This window comes from Melozone crissalis, unplaced genomic scaffold (assembly GCF_028551555.1).
Source record: "Melozone crissalis strain CALT ecotype California unplaced genomic scaffold, PUWL_Pcris_2 ptg000090l_1, whole genome shotgun sequence".
NCBI lineage: Eukaryota > Metazoa > Chordata > Aves > Passeriformes > Passerellidae > Melozone > Melozone crissalis.
The window spans coordinates 3915675-3939842 of NW_026535867.1; the positions used below are offsets into that span (position 1 = coordinate 3915675).

General features: G+C 39.6%; 1 protein-coding gene across 3 annotated transcripts in view; it reads right to left on the minus strand.

The window, feature by feature from the left end:
* Positions 1–24168, minus strand: part of SYTL5 (synaptotagmin like 5) — a 76446-nt gene that overhangs the window by 29800 nt on the left and 22478 nt on the right. For all 3 annotated transcript variants that reach the window (XM_054291274.1, XM_054291273.1, XM_054291272.1), the window contains exons 2-4: positions 20460–20958; positions 10687–10902; positions 380–492 (exon numbers count right to left, since the gene is read on the minus strand). In XM_054291274.1, coding sequence (XP_054147249.1) covers positions 380–492; positions 10687–10902; positions 20460–20578 — 448 coding nt within the window. In that variant the 5' untranslated portion in view covers positions 20579–20958. The remainder of the gene's footprint in view (positions 1–379; positions 493–10686; positions 10903–20459; positions 20959–24168) is intronic.

Below are 24168 nucleotides of genomic sequence, written 5' to 3' on the forward strand. Positions count from 1 at the left end.
CTTCTTCAGAGTTGAAAAAGGAAATTTGAGTGATTTTTACACACCATTGTCACAAGTAAGAGAGCCAAAGGCAAAAAAATGATGGGGCTGAGATCTCTCCATACAGCCAAACTTCCTGGCAGGAACTGAGAATGAACTTTCTCAGTTTGGACAGTGAGTTTTTGAGCAGCTCCCTATCTCCACAGAGAGACTTCTTTCATACAGGCCTTACCTTTCCTGAATATTACTCATTCATAAATAACTGTATAGGCACAAATAAAAAAATTAAGATTAAAATACTGATTATATTTCAGTCAGGAATAAAATGCAAGTCAAACACTCAAGAAACAAGGTTTTGAACTTAAAAAGCACAAGTAAATCTCACTCTTGAGGTCCCTACCTGGGAATTTGTGAAGGATTGACTGTCTGACAACATCAGTTCCAAGATTTGATTGTTTGAAGCGCTTTGCTCTCTCTTCAAAAAACCATTCCCCTGTCACTATCCGTAGCTCTCTGTGAGAGGAAAATGAGAAAAGCCAGAGACACATAAACATTAACAAACTTGGCCAACCAAAGCTACTGCAGTTATCAATCAGCTGCCACACTCACAAATTCTGGACAACATTTGCACAGTTCAAAATAAAGTGTAGAGAGATTGATAGTAGAGCTTGGAATAATAAGACACTAAGCAGAAAAATATCACCTTACTTTGTGAATGGAAAGGAATTTTTAGTAGATGGAAATTTACTTGGCAAAAAAGTGTTCCAACCACGTTTACAAGATTTCTGTAAAATACACAGAACATTCTGTCATCCTAGTCTTTTGTGAACTACTCAGTGTCACAGTTTCCAATATCTCCAAAATGACAAGAGACATAGAAACAGCAACACTGGATTGAGGGAGAAAATCTCCCACCAAAGCTCCTGCCAGATGAGTCAGCAGTTCATGGACTCTATGTGGTTATAGAGAGGTTGCTCCAAGTCTATATATATTTTTCATTTCTAGTTTTATATGCTGACACTATCTGCAGTTTCTTCACATGGCAGTGCTGCTATGAATTAGCTGAGTGCCAGCAGCTCAGAGCAATGAAAATTTGTCTTTGCTGCTGTTCTGGAAGATGCTGCTTTTTCTGGTTTCAAATTCTTTTGCCTATGCTAGCAATTAAGAAAACCTGTACTGGCATTGCTGGGTTTTTTGTTGGGTATATTTTCATGCTGGTTGTTTGCCTTTTCCTGAATTAGTTTCATTATGGCACAGCATCACCATTTCTACTGCCTCACTACACACAATTGATGGTTAAAAGCTACTAATCATAAATACTCTAATAAAAAAATATAAACAAACTAATAACCCCCAAACATTAAAACTGATTTAGCTCCAGACTAAATCAGTTCCTGCTTACTGTTCATGTTCCTGCTAACTGTTCAATAAGAAAACTTTCAAACCTCTACTGGAAAAGAAATCATCCAGTCCCTTGGGCATGAAAATTACTACAGATGGATTTAGAGCACTGATCAATATCTTCACTATTAAGTTATTTCTGAGTCATGCCTGAATGCAGTCTTACTTGAGAAAATACTAAAAATTACAGAATAATATCCTGACACTGCTGAAAAGACAAATATTATCAGTTTGTCCTAACCTGTTAATGAATCATGCATCTTTTATGACTCACTAAAAAAAAAAAAAAATTAGAAAAATCAAATGTCCACAAGCATAGAAATAGATTATTGCCTTATCTTGTTGTTGCAGACTCCTGGTGAAAAAGCCCTCCATAATTCATCATCACAGTCACTCAGTCATTGTGAAAGGTATTAAATAAAATCTTTATGCTTCAACTGGGAATTTTTAAATTACTTCTGTTGGTTCCAAACACTGAAAAGGATTCACTTCATTAGAAACTATGCCTGGCCTGCTGGTGTAACAATTGTTTTTTTCTCAGAATGTGTATTTTCACAATTCTCTAACAGTACTTACTTCTCTGTGCAGTTATTTTATTGCAAGACTTATGGCATGTTTAATGTTTTGTATCAAACCATAAACCTTCCAGACCCTTCACTACACCATCAATTCCATTGCAATGTGAATGACATATCACATTGCAGTATCATCTATCCAGTAAATTCATTTTTTTCCTCAGTTACTAAGAAGTTTGACCACAAAACTCCACAAGTGCTGCCTTCCCCTTGGATGGAGATTTCACCCATCCCTGATATCTTACCAGAAATACTTAACTTGATCAGTGTCAGACAGAACACTGCCCACATCCTTATCCAGAGAAGCATCTTCGCCCTTCTGCAAGCTCTGACACCCTGAAGGAGCTGTGACCTTCCCCCAGGTTCAGCAGAGTTGGAGAATGCTGCACACAGATCTCCAGGTTTTACAGCCAAACCCTGCAATTGTTTCCACATAGCCCTGATAGTGACACCCACCTGGGATGCTGTGGTTCATGGAGGGGCAGCTCTTTGCCACAGAGCCCCTGGAGAGCCATCTCCTCCATTTTCTGGCCAGATGTGAACAGTGATGAGGGAAAGGAAACTTCTGGTGTTTCTTCTTTCAGCCTGGGTGGAAGGGTGGCTGAGACCAGAGTGTGCTCATTTTACTGTCCACTAGTTTTGTGATCTGATGTGGAGATTTGACCATGCAATAGCAGGGCCAAGAGCTCAGGGAGAGTCCTGGAGGCTGGAGAGACCAAAGGAGCTGCAGACAAGGGAAGGATGGCTGGGGCAGCTGTGGAAGGACACTGGGATTGAAGCTGATGGAGGACTTTGGGCTGTGCAAGGAAGGATCAGCAGTGCTGCTGCTGGTGGAGGCAGGTTCTCCTCAGCATCCATCCCTGGGAGAGGGCCCTCCTCTCCTCCATTCCACTGGGGCATGGGACCTTAGAGCTCACCCTCAGACTCCCTCTCTGTGTCCCCACTCCATCCCACACCTGATCCTCTGCTGCCTCTCTCTGGTAGGAAACCAGCCTCCAAGGTGGGTAAGGCTGGCACCAGGCTGGCAGGAGGAAGGAGAACTGCACAGAAGGACTTTCCCTTCCTTTGCCATCCCTGTGTAACTACTGAGCCAATACTCATCTTCCTCAAAACATAAGCTTTGCAGGGAAGGGACAGATGAGTTTATTTGGGCAACAACAGCTGATCCCTCTATCTTCTGGCAAAGGATAACTAAGCAATCTACTTCTCTTAATCTCTGTTATCTGCAAGCTGCCATTATCAAACAGCCCCAAATTACACAGATTGTGCCCTCTTGCTTAGCCAAGGATGTTCCTGGACATTGCTGGCAAACACAAATTGGGCCCCAAGGAAAGAGGAGGGTGCAAATCCCTTTTTCAGGGCTGAGCAGGCAAAGCAGTGTGGCACTCACTGCACTGGCAGAACCTTGTTCCCATTCAGGTAATGATCCCAAACTGAACTGCCCACCTTCCCCATTAGACTGATGTTATTAAAATCCACCTTTTTAATGAGGTGCCAACTCCTTGCTAGGGGTGCTCTGAAGAGGCTCACACCCATTCTGCTCTGGCTTCACTGGAAGAATGAGGTCTCAAAACACAGACAACTGCCTCAACTGAGTCTCAAAACATGGCAAAGGGAGGGAGAATTGCCTTGCTTCAGACAGGTGCTTCACCCCTCTGGCCAGCCCTGTTTATCCACAGTGAAAGGGAAAAAACAACAGGCACTGACATCCAGCCATTGTGAGTGCTGCATGAAACAAGAGACCTCAGCCCTCACTTCAGACCTTCATCCTTATTTCCATCAGTGTTACTGTCTATCTTCAGATCTTAATTCAGCTGGCAGAACATTTTTTGCAAAAATGTCATTACTCAACAGATAATTTCTACAAAAATATCACTTTCTAATGAAATAAAGGGAAAATCCCCAAGCTTTGCAGATTTGAATTTCTAGTGCACTACTAGTGGATGTATTTTAGATGTATGCTGAACAATTCACACAAAAACTTCATGTTCATGTTATCTTTATCACTCATACATGTCAGGAGTACCTATTAAAAGAATTTTTGCTCTACACATAAATAGAAATTACTTCAGATCAAATGATTTGCTAAGTCTCTGACTTGAAGATTGAATTTAATAATCGCATTTGACATTCTGAATCAAAAAAATGAAGAGCAAGAATTAAACAGTCTTATAATAATAATAATAATGTTATTTTCATGCAATTATGACAAGGGGAGTCTCTCTCCTACTGAGATAGAAGAAGTATGCACTATTTCAGATACAGGATTAAAATGAACCCGTTCTCTCTAAAGAAAATGAACCCTTTTTGTCTTTCTATTTACTCAATAGCACATTGAATCAGTGCTTGCAGGTTTGGCTTTGGTGTTTGCAAAATGGGCCCAAGGTCCATGCAGACTGCTGATCATGGTATGTGCATGCATTTCTGTACTTTCTCAGTTAGATGTAGCTCATGATGTAAACAACATGTGTAATTTCTACCAAAATAGGATTTAGACTGGCCTTCCAAAGTTTTTAGCAGATGCTGAAATCAGTAGCTTTAGAAAAAAAGGAAAACAGTATTATAAACTCTAATAACAGCAATTTTTGCATGATTGCTCTTTCCTACGCTCAGAACAGATAGGAAGATTAACATTCAGGCAGTTCAGTTGAATACCAAATACTTTAGGGATCAGCTAAAGTCCTTCTACATTAATTACTGATCCACCTACTCCCATCATCATGGGAGAGGGAGCCGGCATGGTTCCCTGCTTCTTCCCCCTCTGTGATCTCCCACTAAACAAATTAATGACACTCTGCTCAGTTTAGAAACAGAACCCATAACCTATGGCCTGCCCCTCAAAAACTCAGATTTTCCACTCTCATTTCTGTGAAGCACTTCATGGTTAAATGTCCCAGTTAATAATAAAAAATCCATTTCAGATTGAACGACCCAATTGTTACTTTCAATTCTTTCTTTAGGGCAAAGCCCCACACTGGTAAAACAGTTTCCTGTCCATTTGATCATCTTGTCTAACTCACATCCACAGCAGATGCAAAAGATTCAGCCTACCTTCTTTCCATCCCTGTTTCTCAAGTTATTTTACTTCCTCCTCAGGAAGAAAATGTGGGAGAAAAAAAGCAAAACCAAAGGCTGGATAAAATTCAGCCCATGTTTGAACACACCAAAGCCCTTATCACATACCCTTACTTACCCTCATCTTTGTATGAAATTCCACACAGTATTTTCTGCAACATAAATTAATTCCACTGTAAGTTTTATTATGCTGTGGGGCTATTAGACAGAAATTTTTGACCCTGTGAAAAGAAGGCAAACTTGCCTAGAAGTTACTAAAATAAAATTATAAGAAATTGGAAAAGCTTTTGCATACTAAAACATTGGAAATACCTCTATTTTTAGGCTCCTAATGGGAATAAATGTTACTAAGAGATTCTGATGAATTTTCATGACATGTTAAGACAGCCTAATTATTTCAGAGATTAAGATAAATTTTCCATTACTGCTTTCTTCTGCTGTAATAGCTTGAGCTAACTAGACATTTGACATATAAAGGCAGTGCTCCCAGATACCTACACACCCTTGCAGTGGGAAGTACAGACAGCATCAAGGTGTGAAATCAGCCTTTCAGAAGACAGCTGGAAGAACTTTTATTTCCCTCAATCTATTGATCATTTTGTCTGCCAAATTTAAAACACAAAGTGATCATAATTTAAGAAAATGTAGGGGGGAAAAGATACTTTAATGGAAAGTTTCTCTTTTAACACCTATGTTTGAAAGCTCCTGATGACCTCAGCTCCTTGTATGGAGGGAATGGAGCAGAAATCTTCTTTTTTCAAGTGCATCACTACATACAGGCTGGATTTACCTCATTAAATAGTGCAACAGCACAACTATCAAACAAAATCACATTGATAAGCACTGTCTTGTTCTCTGACCATAGATGGAGAACTGAGTTTGGCTGAAGACCTAGCTCTAATCCTTCTTGACCTGTTAATGCTTTGTCTTGAGACTTTCTATTTTTCCTGGTAATAGCATCCATGAGGGGTAAAATTCAACTAAATAATTTTCTCTTTGTGGACATTCAAGGGAGATATCCTTTGACAGTAACTCTAAACTGTAAGACAGCTTACATATAAATCTGTTTATTATACTTAAAAATACTGATGAACCTCTGTCACTATTCACATTCAAATGTCTTTCCTCAAATTCACTAAATCTCTTTTTTTTGAAAGCTTTTCAGAATGTAATTAATGTATTCAAACAAGCTTCCCCGTCACCATAAGCTGTTTTTTAGGCAAGTCTGTCTCTGGAGAAATGGCAGATGAAATGCTCTAAGTATTACTTTATAGAAGTCAGATTCTCCTGTTGCCAGATGATGTTCTGATTGACAGATGAACAAAGAGATTGTATTATTAAATGAACTGTCATCTCACCCCTACAGCCACCATCATGTTACTATGTTGTGCTTGGGGTTTTTTAATTTTTCAGATAATAATATTATGTCTTACCACATGCTCATAAAATTGGTGTCTTGAAATTACTGTTCTCCAAATCAAAGTGAGCAAGCTTGCAGTTTGCCACCTTTTTTTTCCCTTTTTGTGGTAGCTGGACATAAATCCACCATAACTCTTAAAGCAATAACAACTTTTGATCCCAGGCCATGATCCCACTGATCCCAGGACAAAATGCCCTTTCACTGTTCTGAAACCATCCCAAACTCCAGTGTTAGGACTGGACAGGCAGGACTCAAAAAGCTCATAAAGAAAGAAATTTCAAAATGTATTAAACAAAGCAACAGGCAGAAGCTGGCTGATATTACCTACATTCTTTTTCTTGACACAAGTTGTTTCTGCAACCCCTCTGGATTATCTGTGTAATTCAAGGTGTTTCTGCAGTAATTTCTGTAGTAGTTGTCTCTTTGAATGCCCACACTCCCCACCCAGTACCAGACCTTCTGCTCTCACACCAAATGTACTCATTAAGTTTTCCAACAGTACTGAAAATCTTCTAGACATTTCCTGCAGGTGTAATTCATGACTATGAAGAGGCCTTTTACAAGCTACTGCTATAACCATCACCTTAAATAGAACCTCAAAGACACTCTTGAGTGCAATTTGGGGAGCAGAGGCATGAACTAGCACAGCACCAAAATTGTAAAGTGTTCACAAACACTTCTCCCTGACTTTTAAGGGTCTCACAGTCTGTAAGACATCACATCACAACAACAGTTTAACCTGGCTCTGCTAATGGAACAGCTCAGCAGGGGCTGGAGTCAAAACAGACATCAACAGAACCAAGGCTGCTAAAAAAGGGACAAAGGAGAGGGACAAATATAAAAGTGTTCCAACACTCTTTGGAAAGCATGGTAAAGCAGTCCAATTTGACAGACACAAACTCTGCATGTAGGTCAGTGCTACAGAGCTAAAAGATTTTTCTCTCTTCCTACCTTTTGTTTGCTACTTATAAAGCATAAATATCTCTCAACACTGTATTATTTTCTCTTCCTTGCCTTCTGCCTTTTCATCTTGTCAAAGGCCCTATTAAGTTGATCAGCTCGTCCATCAAATGTAATTTTAAAAAGCCTAAAAATCCTGATTTCGCCTGCATTTCTCACTTGGTAGAAAAGCAGAACTGAAATCATTTAAATGAGAACTATGCACAGTGATGTAACTGAAATGCCTTTCCCAAACTTCCATCTCCACACTGCCCACACAGAAGATTATCTCTCTGTGTACTCCCAGCAATGTAAAAGACATTTTACATATCATTAACTGTCATGAAGTCTTGCAGAAACACTGCATAGAGAGCTTTCAATTTAATAAAGATATTCAACATGGACAGAATGTTAGCACTTGAAAAGTTCAGCACTTTGCGAGCAAATTACCCCGTGGTGTGTAATAACCTGAAGGCAGGCTTCAACCAGAATTAATTGTCAAGATGGTTGCTGAGACCACTGCTTGGCTCACAGAGCTGCAGCACAATCAGGAGAAGCAGAGGTCACACAGGCTTTGAGAATTTGCCTCACTCATCTCTCAGCCCCAGAGCAGGACCATCCTTACTGAGGACATCATCCCAAGAGAGGTTTATCCAACCTGTTGTGAAACAACATTCTGCAGCCCTTCCGAGTTATGTAAACGTTCACACCATCTAAATTACATCCTTTCACTGCAATTTAAGTATCACTCTTCCTACCCAAAGAGGGGCCTTGGAACAGCCTGTAAGCCACATTCTGTAGATTTAAAACTCAGGTATTTTCTCTTGCCTGGGCTGAACACTTGTGACTCCTTCTATTGCTCTGGACATTCTGTGTGCTAAGTTTCATTATTTTCTGCTAAACTTTCTCCAGGTGGCCAGTATGAATTCTGATACACAGAAATGGGCAGGTACTCTACATAAAAGAGGATTTTATAATGCATTTTATCGGTCATAATTTGGCTTGTACATAAATGTGTGATGCTCAATTTTTCTGCAGTGGAAAATTCTGTTGATTCATGTTCAGCTTTTATCCAGTACAATACCCAGACTCTTTCCTAAGGAACAGCTGCAGAAGCTGTTTTTATTCTCATTTTATGTTTCTGCAGCTGCATTTTTTCCCAAATGTAGCACTTCCACATGCCCATAGGGAGCCATCACTTGCTTTACCTTCAAACCACTTCTGTAATTCTAAGCATCACTTTGAAACCACATCTTATCCTTCAGCATGCCTGGAGCACCTCTCAGCTTTATGTCTCCTGCAGGTGTAACTGGCAAATCCATCTGCTGCATCAAGGTCCTTGACTAAAATATTTAACCGTTATAAGCCAGGAAATATTCTGCTCTATATCACTGATTTTAAAAAGGATTTTTTTGTTTGTGTGTGTGGTGCTTTTTTGTTTTGTTTTGTTTTTTGTTTGGGGTTTTTTGGGCTTTGTTTTCTTGAGGTTTTTTTTCACAGTGAAGTGGCCATGCTGAGAACAGAGCTTTACAATTTTCCTGGCAGGTCTGCAATTGCACTGGCAGAGTTTATTCCAGGGCACAGCTACCCTAATTTGTCAGCCTATTAGAAAGGAACAAGAGAGAGTATCAAAAGGTTAACTTCAGCCAAGTTATAAGACAGCAACCAATCCTCCTCTGTCACCTGTCAAAGGTGGAAATTAAATTGGTTTTGACATTACTTGTTCTTGAGCCAGCTCTTACTCCTCATCCTGTCACCTTTTCTTCGCTTTCAAGCAACACAGCTACCGTTTGTTTCAGTGTTTTTAGAGAAATTAGAGGTATTGTGGCAGGGTCAACAAATGCCTTTTTCTTTTCTCCATTTTTAAAGAGCAGCATTGTGTTTGCTGTTCTCCATGCCGTCACCTCATTCGCACCCCATCACTTCTGAAAGGCACAGCACTGACATTATCCCAGGAACTGCCTGAGGCAAAGTACAGGGAGCTCAGCCAGCCCCTACTGATTTAAAATCATTTCGCAAATCAAACAAGTAAACATTTTTTGTCTTACCAGGCGAGACACTGTCCTTTGGGTGTGCCCCACTGGATGCAGAGGAGGTTAAGGCATCCACTTAAAAATGGATGCAACCTTCTAAAGCTCAAGTTTGAAGACACAAATCCTAAACTCCATGCTCTGCTAAAATTAATATCAATTTTTCACTAATTGTCTATGTAACCAAAGTCTCGACAGAATTAGCTATTTGGGTTCACTTCCTGAAACAATTCACCCTTTCTGATCCTGTTAGTTTGAAGGTCTGTTAAAAAAATTCTGTACATTTCTTTTGTTATCCCATCTCTTTCTTACATCATCCAGTCCTTACACCACGATACATAACTGTGTTTTGTTGCCCAACACATTCTTCCTTTCCTTCATGGTTATCTTGCCAAATCAAGCTAAAAATTCCCGTATTACCAAACTAATCAAGTGAATTATTCTTCCAAGTCTTTGGAAAACAAGCTCATTGAAACTGGCTTGGAATTGGGAAGAGTGTGCAGCAAATAAAAGCCCAGCTAAGCCTCTCCCCTTGTTTATTCCCTGTAAGGGGATGTACAATGGTAGCACAAAATCACTGCCAGGGCTGTAAGCTCCACACGTGGTGGTTTAGGGCAAATTTGGGAGAAAACGTCCAAAATGGGCCCCTCCAGAAAGCAAACCCACATGGCCCCTACCCCCAGCTGGTTAGGGAGGGATTTCTCGGAGAGAAGTGGAAAGAACCTGTTTATTTAACAGGCACAGCACCCCCCAGCACACAAAATGAACAATACTGGATGACACCACTCTTTCACTGCTCTGAAAAAGATGACAAATTCAGAAAGTCTCTCTTGGGGGTGGTCGCTCTGTTCTCAGTCCCTCCAGCGCTGGGGCAGCTGCTGCCCAGAGTAGGCCCCGCTAGGCCACAGGGTGCAAACTCTCGGGGTTTGCCAGGGCCCAGCCCGGAGCAGGTTTGAGTAGTTCCAAAAACAGGGAAAGGCAAAAAAAAAGAGCAAGAGCAAAGCAGAAGCAAAGCAGAAGCAAGAGTGAGTGCAAAGAAAAAAGCAAAAGCAGCACCATGTACTGCCCTGTCTGTGTGTCCCACCAGCCGTGGGGGAGCGGCTGATAACAAAACCAAACCAAAACTTTCACTCTTCAGAGCCAGTCTTGAAGGCACAGAACATAATATCCAGCATAAACAGAACACATCAATGGGGATACAAGCATCACAACGTCACCCTGGGACACTTAGGTTAAAACACCCTGGTTATAGAAGTGCCAAACTTACGCAATCTTGGCACACACGGAGCACTTCCAGTGCCCCTCAGCCCCCAGCACCCGGCAGGAGCTGCAGACCCTCAGCTGGCAGGTCTGGCACAGCTCTCCCCTGTCAAAAATGAAGCCCAGGCTCTTCTGACAGCGAACACAGACCCTGCTGCTGTCCTGCTGAGAGTGGCGGTTTCCGCCTTTCCTTCTCACTTCCAGAAGCTCATTTTTCAGTTTCCTAGAAGCAAAAAAAAATAAAATGCTTTAATTTGGAGATTCAACTCAATGATCTGTAAGAACTTATTAACAGATTAAGATTTTATGCTAAAAATATAAGACACGAGTAAGTCCAATTGTTTCTTTTTGTATTTCTTGACACACACATGACACAGAATAAATCTATTCCCCAGCTGTCAGACATGCAGTCAAGAGGAAAATCTGGTAGATCACTATGAGTAAATGCAGATAGCTGAGCAGTTCTGGACAACTGATAAACCAACTTTGCTTGTCCTTCATCAATAATTCAAGTCATGCTGAGCCCAGGTTGACAGCAGCTCAGAACTGACATTGTCCAGTTCATGCCCAGAAGGAAAGAAGGAAACATTTTTTGCAATTAGTGTGCATTTAATAATATGCCAGTGCAGAGTTAGGTAGGAGTATATATGCAATTCTGTACCAGGTATTTAAAGCCTTGGAAGAGCCCAAATCAAAGACCTAAATAGGTAGTGGTGTTATAGGTAGGCTGTGATGCCAAATCAAAGTACAAAAGGAGAATGCCACTTTAAATAGTGTGACTTGCAGATCTTACCAGTTCTACCACTGACTCTACAGAATAAAAATACTTGTGTTTAAGACTAAATGTTGAAATCTGTAGTTTCAATGGCCAATGAGTTGGGCTTTAACTAGAAAATAACAAGCCACTGTAACTAAGCTCAGTGGCTGCTAAATTCTTTCAGTTTTACATGCCTGGGTATTGCTGTGTCCTCATTACCCCACTCTTTCCTATGCTGTCTTTCATGCCCATCAGCAGCCAGGAGCCCCCAGTGTTATCCCTCAGTCATGAAGCACTCTAGGTCATTGAAATCACTGTGTCTGTACACACACAGATGCTTAAGGGGGGATTTAAAAACCTGCTGCCACCTTCACCTAAAGATAAGAAAAAATGTCAGAAAACCACATGGAAGATAAAACCAATGAAAGATTACAGGCTGGAGCCCAGTAAAGGAGGCCAGGAACATTGCTTGGGCCACTAGGGAGTCAGCTCTGACAGAATTAGGTTATTTTTTGATACACTGCCTTGCTAAAAGATTGGCCAGCATTTTGCTTCCCACTGGGACCCCATGAGCAGCAGCTGCTCCGCAGCCCCCTGACCTGTGGATGCTCAGCCTCTGACAGCTCTAGACAAGGGCATGGCCAATTCCTCCAGGCAGCAACTGCAAATCCCAGTCAAGGGTTTTCCTGTGCTGGCCTCTATCCAGAAGTGAGTGCTTCACCCAGCTTCAGACCCTTCTCCCACATCCAATCCAAACAGCCTTCCTCTCATGCCTGTCCTTCAATACTCTGTCCAGGCTTTATGTGCTTTCTTGGTACTTTGGTAACTGTTCTTGCAGTTTATTGATTGCATCTTACATCTCCCCACTTCCTGCAGAGATGCTTTTGCTGCCAGTGTCCATTTCCTTCTATGAGTCAGCTCCAAATGCAGAGAGTGTTGTGCTGTGAAAACTGCCAGTGGTGCTGGGTGTTGCCACTGTGCACAGAGAAGGGAGATGATCCCTATTTTTGCCAGCCCCATCCTTGGATCTACCTTCCAAACATCAAAAGAGAACTCAGCTACTTCTGGACTGAGAACTAAAGGCAACCTGTGATGGTGTTCACAGAGGTCTTAGGATGAGGGAAGAGATGAGGATCTGACTCCATATTTCAGAAGGCTTGATGTATTATTTTATGATATATATTATATTAAAACTATACTAAAAGAATAGAAGAAAGGATTTCATCAGAAGGCTAGCTAAGAATAGAAAAAGAAGGAAATTATAACAAAAACTTGTGTTTCAGACAGAGAGTTGGAGCCAGCTGACTGTGATTGGTCATTAATTAGAAATAACTACATGAGATCAACCACAGATCCACCTGTTACATTCCACAGAAGCAGATAACCATTGTTTACTTTTTGTTCTTGAAGCTTCTCAGCTTCTTAGGAGAAAAAATCTTAAGGAAAAAATTTTTCATAAAATGTGTCTGTGACAGCAACCCACCCCCAGAATACTCTTGACGACACCACATCTATCTGCTTGAATAACAAATACACCTTTAGGTACTTGGGAAGACCTCTCATTACCCCTGAGTTTATGGTCACTCACATCTCACTAACCATCAAACAACATTCACAAATGTTTAATGATTTTCTGTCACCCTCCAGCAATGTGGAGTTGTCAGAGATAAAGTGCTGTGGCCACTCCAAGTACCAGCTGACCTTAGGAAATTAGTTAAGATTGATTGTGCTTTCACACAGTCGGAGGTATTGCAGCACTTTCCTGGTTCAAATTCACCTTGCCCTGGACTTTTGACCTTGGGAGCTGGAAATCCAGAGTTTCTGTCTGACCTGTAAGGACTGAGGCCAGGAAAATGTTGTGCACATTGGCCTTTTCCACATGCTTTGTCACTGGGTCCCCTATTGCACCCAGCAGCAGGCCCACACCTTTCCTTGCTTTCCTTTAGCCTCCATTTTCACAATTACAATGTTCTCCTGTTTATCTCACCTAATTTGATTGTGAAACTGGACAAACCACTTATTTACCTGATCATTGATCATTCTCTTTCTATCTCATGATTTCCGTGGTCTCCTGTCAAAACTGTGACTTTTTAAACAGCAGAGCCACCGAGAAATGTTCAACAGACAGCCTTTGAGAGACAACTGAATTTTTACTTTTTATTCAGGTTTGCAATGATTTGGTCAATCACATACCAAAGAACTAAAGAGGCACAAATAATTCAGTTCCAGTTTCTTTTACCACTTCATTATCTGCAGGCAAACCAAGCACCTGATCCTTACCCAAGTGTCAGAGTAACTCAGAAGGTGAAAAATTGTTAATCCTCAAATCTCAAAAGGGTTAGAATACTGTGCACAAGGAAAGGGTTATTTTTTTTTCATAACAAGTTTATTTCCAGTGGCTTATTTTTACTGAAAAAATTTAAATTAATCATGACCCATTGCAGTTCAGGAACTTGACACACAGTTATTGGCAGCTGCCATCTTTTTGGCAATAATCCCTGCGTCCTGTACACTGCATCCAGGTATCTAATGATGAAACAGAGCCTCCACTGAACTCCTTCCACTCCAGACTTCTCCCTCCCCACTGCAACTTTCAGGCCCTTCTGTGCTTAGTTACAAGTATTATTAGGCACAAAATCTGTTTTAAGTAGTTCCAATTTAAAATTAGGAAATGTCTATAGGCCCAAAACAATAAACAGCATTTTTTAAAATCGTTTGCTTAGAGACCAACAGCTTGGAAAACATATCAGTGTTCCTGTGACATTACAAAGACATTATTCCTATTATTCAGTAGTGGTGGTTGCAACAGTATTTCCTAGTGCTTATGTGAAACACAATCTAAAATTCCTATCAGGTGATAGCTGATCTGCTAACAGTGGAAATCCTGAGAAGTGTTTGTTTTCTTATTTTTGAATATAAATTGCCTTTGATAACTTCCAGGGAACTGAGACAAAATAAATGAATCCACAGTTACTCCACTCAATTAAAAAATAAGAAAGAAAAATTTTAAAAAGAAGCAAAGAGTGCATGGACAGATATACTGGGTATGAACATTCATTTGAGATTCCCTGTTTTGTTTGTTGAGCTGAACTTCTGATTGACTGCAACAAATACATTCATATCTTAAGAAAATAAAAAATGAACTGTCTCAAGGGCCAGGAAGAGCAGGAGGAGGTGGGTGAGTAATTTGACAAAATCCATCATCATAACAGTCCCTAAACAAGCCCAGCTGAGCTGCACTGATTCACTGTACTGAAAAGGGATAACAAGTGCAGTTTGTAGCTGCACTGACTTACCACTACATTTATTTCCCAGGGCAGGAAGCAGCTGGATTATAAACACCAAATTTCCTTGTGCCAGTCTAACATTTGCACTCTCCATAATTTTAAAGGAACACATTTAAAGATGGAGTTAGATATTTTTAATCACAAATATTAAACAAGAATTAATCTTTATCCATCTTCTCCTAGTAATATGAAAGGGAAAATAAAACTCAGCAGAAGCCAATTTAACAGGCTTCTGAGAAAAAGAATCTTATCATTCATTGAAGTTTCTATACCTTTCATTACAATGGCTGTTTGATAAAAGATAGCTATTAAAAATAAATTTGCTTCTGCCAAGTTTAATAGAATATGTAGCCATTTTTCTAAACTATATATTTATATTAAGATCCCTCTACTGCCTGAGAAAATGTGTTAAGCACGTTGGAGAAGAGCTCTGTTGTAACCAGGATCCCAGGTAACGCTGAATGTCTCAACCTAAAATACAGCAGGAAACAAAACAAAACCAAACAAAAACCACCACAGAAACTGACTCCAGAATTCACATATCTTGGCCCAGTTGCCAGAGGCACAGGAATCCCTGAAGAAGTTGGGTCCTTTCCTATGGGTGCTGAAATCAATGAGGCAAAGGTTCTTGTTCCTACACAAATGCAGCCTCAAGGGATGAAATAGTCTCAAACCCCTATAACACTGCAAAGAGGAAGCAATGAGGAAGCCTTAACAGATCCATTTCATATTAAATTAAGCTTTACCCTAGAGAATATTTATCGCTCAAAAGTAAAATAGCTATATTGCTGCAAGAGGCAAGGCATTCTTTACCCAAGCCATTCACTTAAACGAACACCATAATTTCCTTTTAACTTTGTAAGCATTATCCACTTGCTTATGTTAGGTAACTTTTCTTTTAATACCAAATTGACTGGTCTGGATGGATTTTTTCTATTTCAGTAGGATTTTAGAAAACTTTATTTTGAATTTTTTTTCTAATTTATCTCCTCTCCATTAAAAAAACCAAAACCAAACAAACCGTTAAATGTAATAGCATACATAATTCCTGAGTTTGATTTTCAGATTTCTCCTGGATCTTCTTTCTCCCCATTTCAAAACCCTTTTTCCTTTGAAGATGTAGAGCAGCATAATCCAAGTCTACCTAATTTTATTTTGCCATACTAAATTTCCAGAGTTTAATGGGTCACAAAAAATTGAATTAAAATTAAAAAAAGGACAACCCTCTCCCTCCCTCAGTCAATTATTATTAAAGAGTTTGGCAGGAAAAAAAAATTGAATTACTTTTGTACAGACAAATAAAAACATCCTTGTTCAGAACCTGAACCTGTGCAGCTGCTAACTTAGATACTGAAGAATTTTTTCTGTGCAGGAACTGGCATCAAAATATTTGAGTATGAGGAAGAAAGGCAATTTTCTTTCCAGACTGATTCCCAGTACTTTCTTCAAATTCAGCCAGATTCCCTTCACTGTCTGGCACAGTATGCAGGAAATAACAGTAAATATTGTTGGGAATTCACAAAAAGAACTGGGCTATTACCAACTTCCATTGAGGTCTCCTTGAATTATAAAATATGAGTACTTGAAGTATTTTTATACTTAATAAGCACAGATTTTCATATTTTGTTTATGTAGCAGCTCAACGTGATAAAAATTGTGTTAAGAAAATCTAAGTATGGAGACACGTTGATGACAACACAGGGAAACAAGCAAATAATGAATTTGCAAAGAAAAAGAGATCTGGCATAAGAAATGGCAGAACAGAGCCCAGTGAAAACAAGGAGAGGAGGCTTGGAACTGAAATTATACTGGCTATCATAATGATGGCAAACTTCCATAGATGAAACTTTTTCTGAGTAACTCAGTCACTTATTCTCTCAAATAAAAATGGTCACTAAGATTGAAAAAAAAAAAAAAAAAGAAAGACAAAAGAGATCTCCTGTTGTTTTCTTCCAGTCCTCAATAAAACAGACTCTCCCAGCATATGAAAATTAATCACCATGAGAAATTCTTTCACCACTGCAGGATTGTGGTTCTCAAAGAACGCAGGACAGCAAAACAGGCACCGCCCTCCCTAGATGCAATAGTAACAAGAAATAGTAACATCCTTACTTGCAATAGTAACTGTCCTTGATGGAAAAGCCTCTGATTCAAAAAATAACACAGTGTTAGACTGTGTTAAATGCACCTCACAAACGACTGGGATGCCAGACAGGAATTTTGCAGCTTCCAGGTACAGATGGCCAATGAGCTTTAACACAAGGACGCTCTCCTTGAAATATTTATAAGCAGTTTTTTCAGAAACACAGACCAGGCACCATATGTAATATGTTATCCTGCAACCATTTTGTGCTTATAAACAAATCCAAATGTATACTCAGCAGATCAATCACTTCCCATTCCAGTCCTCCAACTTCTGCTTTTCTAAAGTACTGCCTGGAGCTACCACATGGTGGTATCCATACTAACAATTTCTCCTATATTATAATGAACTTAATACCATAAATTGATTCAATGGATCTCTTTGGACTGATAAGAGGATGTCATTTTAGTTGGATGAAAAGACAGGAATGCTAACTTTCCTTGTCAGTACAGATCTGGGGCTGGTGCAATTCTTACACAACTTCTGGTAACCTAAATGCTGACAGAGAGGTTCAAGGAACAACCCATTAAAGCCTTTTTTTGGACAAAAGAATTGTTAATTTATCTCCTCTAAAAGCATGGCATTTGTAGCTGTGCTCCATAAAGAATGGAAAAGAACTTTGTATTTTAAACCCTAACAAAATAGTTAAGGTAAGAATTAATGATTTTACTAAAATAATCTTAGCAGTTGAAAAAAACATGATGGTAATTCAACTGACATCAAAAGCATCATAAAGCAATGCTTAGAACACTGCAGGTTATTTGCACAAATAATCTATTTACAGCTTCAAATCAATATTCAAAGAAAATATCCAATCATGCAAGATGCAACTTAGAGTTAAGAACATAAATCATAATCTTTATTAAGGAGGTTATTTGTATTATCAAAACTAGAAAAGTTTCTGTGTGTTATCAACAGAGAAAAATCACTTGATGACTTTTGTGTTTCTCTCTCATGTGGGTGAAATAATTGTGCATCAAACAAAAATACAAGAACAGCCACCTGCACTCCAGAAAACAAGTATGAGCAGCCATAGTAAAAACAACCCTTAACCATTTCATTATTAGGATATCCTCTTGCATTTACCATTGATTTCGCAATGAATAGAAAGGTCTTTTTAAGTTAAAAGGGCTTTTGAAAACTAATAGGAAGAGAAAAAACCAAAAATTATTGAGATAGATTCAGAAAGAATGGAACAGGATAATAAGAATTCCTCAGTACAAAGTACAAGTAAGCTTCTTCCCAGAGTGGAAAATGCCTTGAAAATAAATAAAAAGGGACTTGCTCTTTGCAAAGTACTTCAATAAAGTAAATAACAGATTGTACCAAATGGAATTTTAAAGACAACAAATGTTCCCCTGAAGTATGCTTATAAGCCATGATTATAGATCCTTGCCAAGTTGTACTGAGAAAGAGAAAATAAAAAGCCTCATAGGAAGCAGTTAGCTATCAAATTCTTCATAGTTTTTATACTATGGAAATCTTTTATAGACCACATTCCACTCTTATCAGGCAAAGTATGGTCTAGTGATAATAAATAGGAAGGCCATTGGTTCACACACAGGTGCTAGAAGTGTGCATAAGCACCACATTGCAACATTAGTTATTCTAATTAGCTTTTTATTTCAGATTAGCTTGGTTTTGAGTATTTTCGTAGGGTATTTTTTACCAAAATAATGATAGGCCAATACCACCTGTGACTTCACTGAACTGCGCTGAGCTGTCCCCTCCAGGGGTGCTGCAAGTTCAGCAGATTTGGCAGAGCAAATTCCAGCAATGCCATAAAAAGCAAAAAAATTGGGGCATAAAGACATGGGAAGGGAAGGGAAGGGAAGGGAAGGGAAGGGAAGGGAAGGGAAGGGAAGGGAAGGGAAGGGAAGGGAAGGGAAGGGAAGGGAAGGGAAGACAAGATAAGACAAGACAAGAGAGAAGAGAGAAACAAAGAACCCCCACACTAAACAAATGAAACAAAGCAAAAAACCCCACAAAACCCCAGGAGTTTCAAATTTCCATTTGAGATTGGGAAATGGCAATAGTAGAAAAAAGCTTTCAGAGGCTTTATGAATCCATTGATCTGATACACTCCATACTGATGCCTTTGACAGATGATTATTGGCGCATCACACATTTCCAAGGCCATCACCTCAGGAAACCAAAATAATTTATTTGAAATTTTTATTTTATTACTAAACAGAGCAGAATGCTCTGGAACAAACAGTGCTCCATCTGTTTTCTTTTTCTTCTCACAAACCATTAAGGAGACAAAATGATTAATTTTTCCTTGCCACCTTAAAGAAACACCATTTCTCAGCCCCTCTTTTCAGAAGAGCCACTGTGCTCCCCCAGGTAAATGGGCTGCACACCAACAGGGCATTGCACTCAGACTGGGCTCAGTTGAAGGAGAAAAGCTTTGAAAACCCGTGGCTAGCTCTGCACAGATTTCCAAATAATGGAAATTAATTAAATTTCCATTAATTTTCAATTTATTAAATTTCCAATTATTTTCAAATAGTGATTTTAAACAGTAGAAGCCTCAGCAGGTGCTGACCATACACCCTTGTTATGTCTAAAATGTCTTTGCGTCTTTGCACAATGCCTAAAATGTTTTTAGCAAATAAAAGGGAAGAACAATGCAGCCTGGCCTTGGGATTCATGGGCAGAAACCAGCAAAGGCTGGAAATTTTCCCTCTGTCACTTGTTATATCCAGCAGCCTCAGCAACACCAAGTGCTGCATCCATCCACATTAAGCCTCTTTCTCAGAACCAACACTGAGAAACTGCAAAAAGGCAGTGGGGGGGAGTGAAATGAAGCATCCAAACCATCCTTGAAAAGCACAGGGACCTTTCCAGAACTGACAGCTGAACTAACTCAAACTGAGTTTCTAAAACTGCTGACTCAGCCTGCCTCCTCACCTTGCTCTCTGAACTTTGGTTTTTGCTTTTCTGAATAGAAAAAGAACACATGGACTCTATTAATACCTTGAGATACTACTTCTCCCAACAGTGACTTTTGAGATAAATACCTGAGATTTTAAATTTTATTTATTAGTAAATCTAAGTAATTGGAAGAATGAAGTGTTCTCCTCCCTATTCTGTAAGCACCACAACAGAAGAAGGAAACCATCATGCATTTGTCCCATGCTCTAGGAAGTCCTGAACAGAGGTAGATGCCAAATTCTTGTCTCTCTGGCACCTTCCAAGCTTCTGTCCCTCAGCCAGCTCTGAAGACAGGTTCTGTGTGCAGCTCCTCTCAGAAGGAGAGTTCCATAGCCTTACTGAAACTTCCCATTTACAGAGGGAAATTCAGCCAAACCAGACTAAATTTACACAATCTGAAATTTAAAAACACTGCTGCGTATTTTTGCACTTGCTATCTTTCTTATACTTTTGTCTTGAAGCAATGCACATGATTTTTGTTTACAGAGAACAATACTAGCAAGCAATTTTCTTTTTAAGACACTTTACTTGAACATCCAATTACCTGAGTCACCTTGCAGCACTCATCCTTGTATGAGGCACATAGAAAACCTTCACTGGGCACCACAAAAACATCTACCAACCGTATATGCAAAAGCAACAATAAAAAAGGTTACCTGATTCTTTTATCTTCAACTTTTTTCAAGTACTCATCTCTCTTCAATACTCCCAAGATTATTTCCCTTTCATGTTCCAACAGAAATGACAAATTGATGATCTCTGAGTGCTTTGTCATGGTCCTTCCACAGCCACTCCAGCAATGACCGCTTTTGCCAATCAATACTGCAAGGATTTATTTGCACAGGTCCAAAGGCACCTTTGTGGCAGAGTTACAAGATCCACACAGTCAAGAGGTATTTTGGAAAATGCTTCTTTAAATTAACTGGGTGTCAGGATTGTATTGCTTTTCCTTCCAGCTACACAAGAAATAAAGGTTTTTCCTTTGTTTCTTCCTTGGGAAAGGCAGTCATGTTCCTGGGTCCTGGCTGTCCCTTGGGTCCTGGCTGATGCTCACTCCAAGCCTTCAGATTTCATCCACTGCAGCTGCAGAATCAGCTTCCTGAAGAATTGTAATTTGGAGCCACAAAATCACTGGGTATATTTACATCAAACTACCTGAAAGTCAAAACAAATTGTGTGGGTGATTTTGAAATTACCATCAGAGTCTGATTTGACAAAAGCTAAATCTAGCAATGGTTTGGAAGTCCCTGAAGAATGGCCTACAGATATGAGGTTGTTTCAAGGGCTACTTAAACACAACTGTCATAAAAGTTTGGTGTTTTTTCCTAAGAAAAGAGTAAAAGATTCACTGTTTCTGCAATACAGACCCAACTACCAGGTCACTTTCACCAGCAAGAACACAGGACAGGAAGGTGATACACAAACTGAAGCACACAAGTCATTGCAAGGCAGAAATACAAGTGAGGAGTGCCAGTTTTCAGCTTGTCATCACTGCAAATTGGGAAACAAGCACACCACAGACAAATACTTTTGGTTAGATTGCTGTCTTAGACATACAACAGCTAAGTAATAAAACTGCACATGGAAAAAATAATTTTATTCTCTGCATTTATTTTAATAGGACAAAACAACACACACACACACACAAAAACCCCAAAGCTGGACCATTAAGTTTGTTCTTCAATTCTTGAAAAAGGTGTTTCTATTCATACCATAAGACCAAGTTACTTGTAAGCAAAAGGAAGAAATCCAACATGTGAACTCTTCTTCGTTATTATCAAGGTCAGGCTCTTCCTTGAACTGCTTAGAAAAATGCCTGGTGAAAGCACTTTTAACCCAAGCAGATCATAACATCAGCAGCCTGGGGAGCATGGGGCATCCACACAAATCTCACAGAGTCTTTGTTTGTCTGGTCAAGGAGCTCTGAAATTCTGTTTGCTGATTTTCCTTGCAGGGGCAGCATGGGTGACATTATTTTCACAGGCTTTTCTTATTTTTACTGGGGAAAAAAGGACCGAGCTTTATTGGAAATGGAAAGCCAAGAGGCAAAGGGCAAAGACTGAATGAAACAATTAGAAATTAGGGACAACAAAAGTGTTAAAAACTATCTCTGACCCACTATTAACCCATTACTGGGTTGATGGTGTGCTACAGGTAAGCAGTGCAGTGGGATGGCAGGCAGGCTGCCAAGAACACTATACCTTGTGAGATATTCTGGCAAGGGGAGCTCAGGGGAGATAAAAACTGCTTGATAAGGTTAACTTGACATCTAGTAATTTCTTATCAGCTTTTCTTTTAACTTGAAAGAGATTAGTACTCCTACCAGACCAGACAAAAGCCTCAAATATTCCCTTTGGCTTAGTGTGTTGCTGATCCTTGAATGTCCTGGAAGATTTTTCTCTCAGTGCAGGGAGGCACACATGACATCCAAAATTTCTAAAGCCATAATTGGTAATCCAGTTATTTCATTTGCCACCTGGAGGGTCAAATACACAGAGCCCAGAGCAGAACTAAGCACTGGTAGGAGTGATGAGACCACAAACTGTCAGATAAATCAGACAAAATTTCAGAGAGTGCTACACATTCCTGGCTAGATGTAAATCAGCTGAAAGATCATTCCATTTAGTTTCTTACAGAGAATGAATCCTAAAGCACAGTAATCTATTCAACAAAATTCTGGTATCTCATGCTGACAACTGTATTATGGTGAACTCTGTGAATCTTGATTAGAAATCATTACAGTCTTGTTTGTAAAGACAACAGAAACTACATCAGAGTTTGCAATGTAGAGAAAAATGCAAAGCATTATGAAGTTTATCAGATGGACAGAGAGACATTAATTATTTTCATGTTACCCACATTAACAGAAATATCTTTGTAGTAGATTCTATTCTTACAGAATGAGTATAATCAACTGCAGTTGAATTCTATTCACAATGGTTTGTGTGGCTTTCTTTCTGTTTTTTACTGAACATTCCTTGCAGTTTATCCTTCAGTCACATCTATGACAAAACCTTGTGGATTTTAACTGTCCTTATCACCTAACAGAGGGATTTGGCAGCTATCAGGAAATATAAGTTTACCTGCATATGTGTCCAACCAGTTTTATGTAGATTAAAGTACATTGTCAATTAGCAACAGAATCCTCCTACAGAACCAGGATGGCTGCCTGTTTAATGCTCTCAGTATTAGCAGGATATAAACCTCACCAATGAGAGTTTAAAAAAGCAGCATCCTCCAATTACCTTACTGCTTTTGTGGACAGCACACTGAGCACAGCAGCAATGCGGGTTTTGTGTTCAGACTGTAGTAACAGAGCTGATGCTGGAGCAGCCCAATTTTCCTGTCTGCCACCTTTCCAACACATGTGCACCTACCAGATAACTGACAGTAAGATTCAGGCTCACCTCACCTTCCAGATTTTCTTCTGCACTATGAAATTGCCACTCAAAAATATGATTTCCTAACCAGATACTCCCTCCCTGATGAAACTTCAGCAAATACCTCAAGAGAAGCTGCTCTTTGCTCAGACAGGCTTCCTTCTACACATGTTGCACTCATGATCTCTGCCTAGATAAAATTCTGTACCCCAGGGTAGCTGAACTAGTGGCAGCAGTTAACTTTGCATAAAACAGATTTTCCCAATTCTTTTGTAATTCTTAGCCAATATTACCCTTGCCAGGGTAACTTTTAGGACTGAAGATGCTGCAGATATCTTTACCCCTAAGGAAGCAGATCTAGTAAAAAATTCTTGGTGCTGCATTCTCCATCACTCCTGCCTAATTAGACAGATTCTGTTTGAAGTTATAAAGGCTGTTGCTTGTTCTGCCTTGTGCTGGTACAAGATGTGCCCAAACCACCCCCAACTCACAGGAGACCACCTGGTCTGGCCCCCTGCCCTCTGTGGCATGCATAGTTGTTAAACAGAACAATGGCATCACAACTGCAGGAATATTTGCTCTATTGGAAAGCAGACTAAGGAGTAAAGAGACACTGTTTTTAATAATCTACCACTTAAGACTTCCCTGCTTTATGCAACACATTATTAGAGACTGGGCCTTTATTTCAAATTAAGACTTAATAGGAAAATTTGCTCTTCTCCTTTCATGTTGCTACTTTTGCTCTCTCTGTGAATGGCCCAGAATAAATTAGCTGACAAATGCTGAATCATGAATCAACCTAGGGCTCAAAAACAAAACCAGTCAGCCAGCCTTTAAAAGGTGACAATGCTCCTTTTAACAGACTTGTGATGTTTTATTAAGCAGCCCTGGGGCTGATTAGGAAATGTAGCTGTTTTCATCCTAAAGTGAGTGAAGATTTCACATAACAGAGCATTTGAGGAGCACTGAAATGTGAATTAGGACA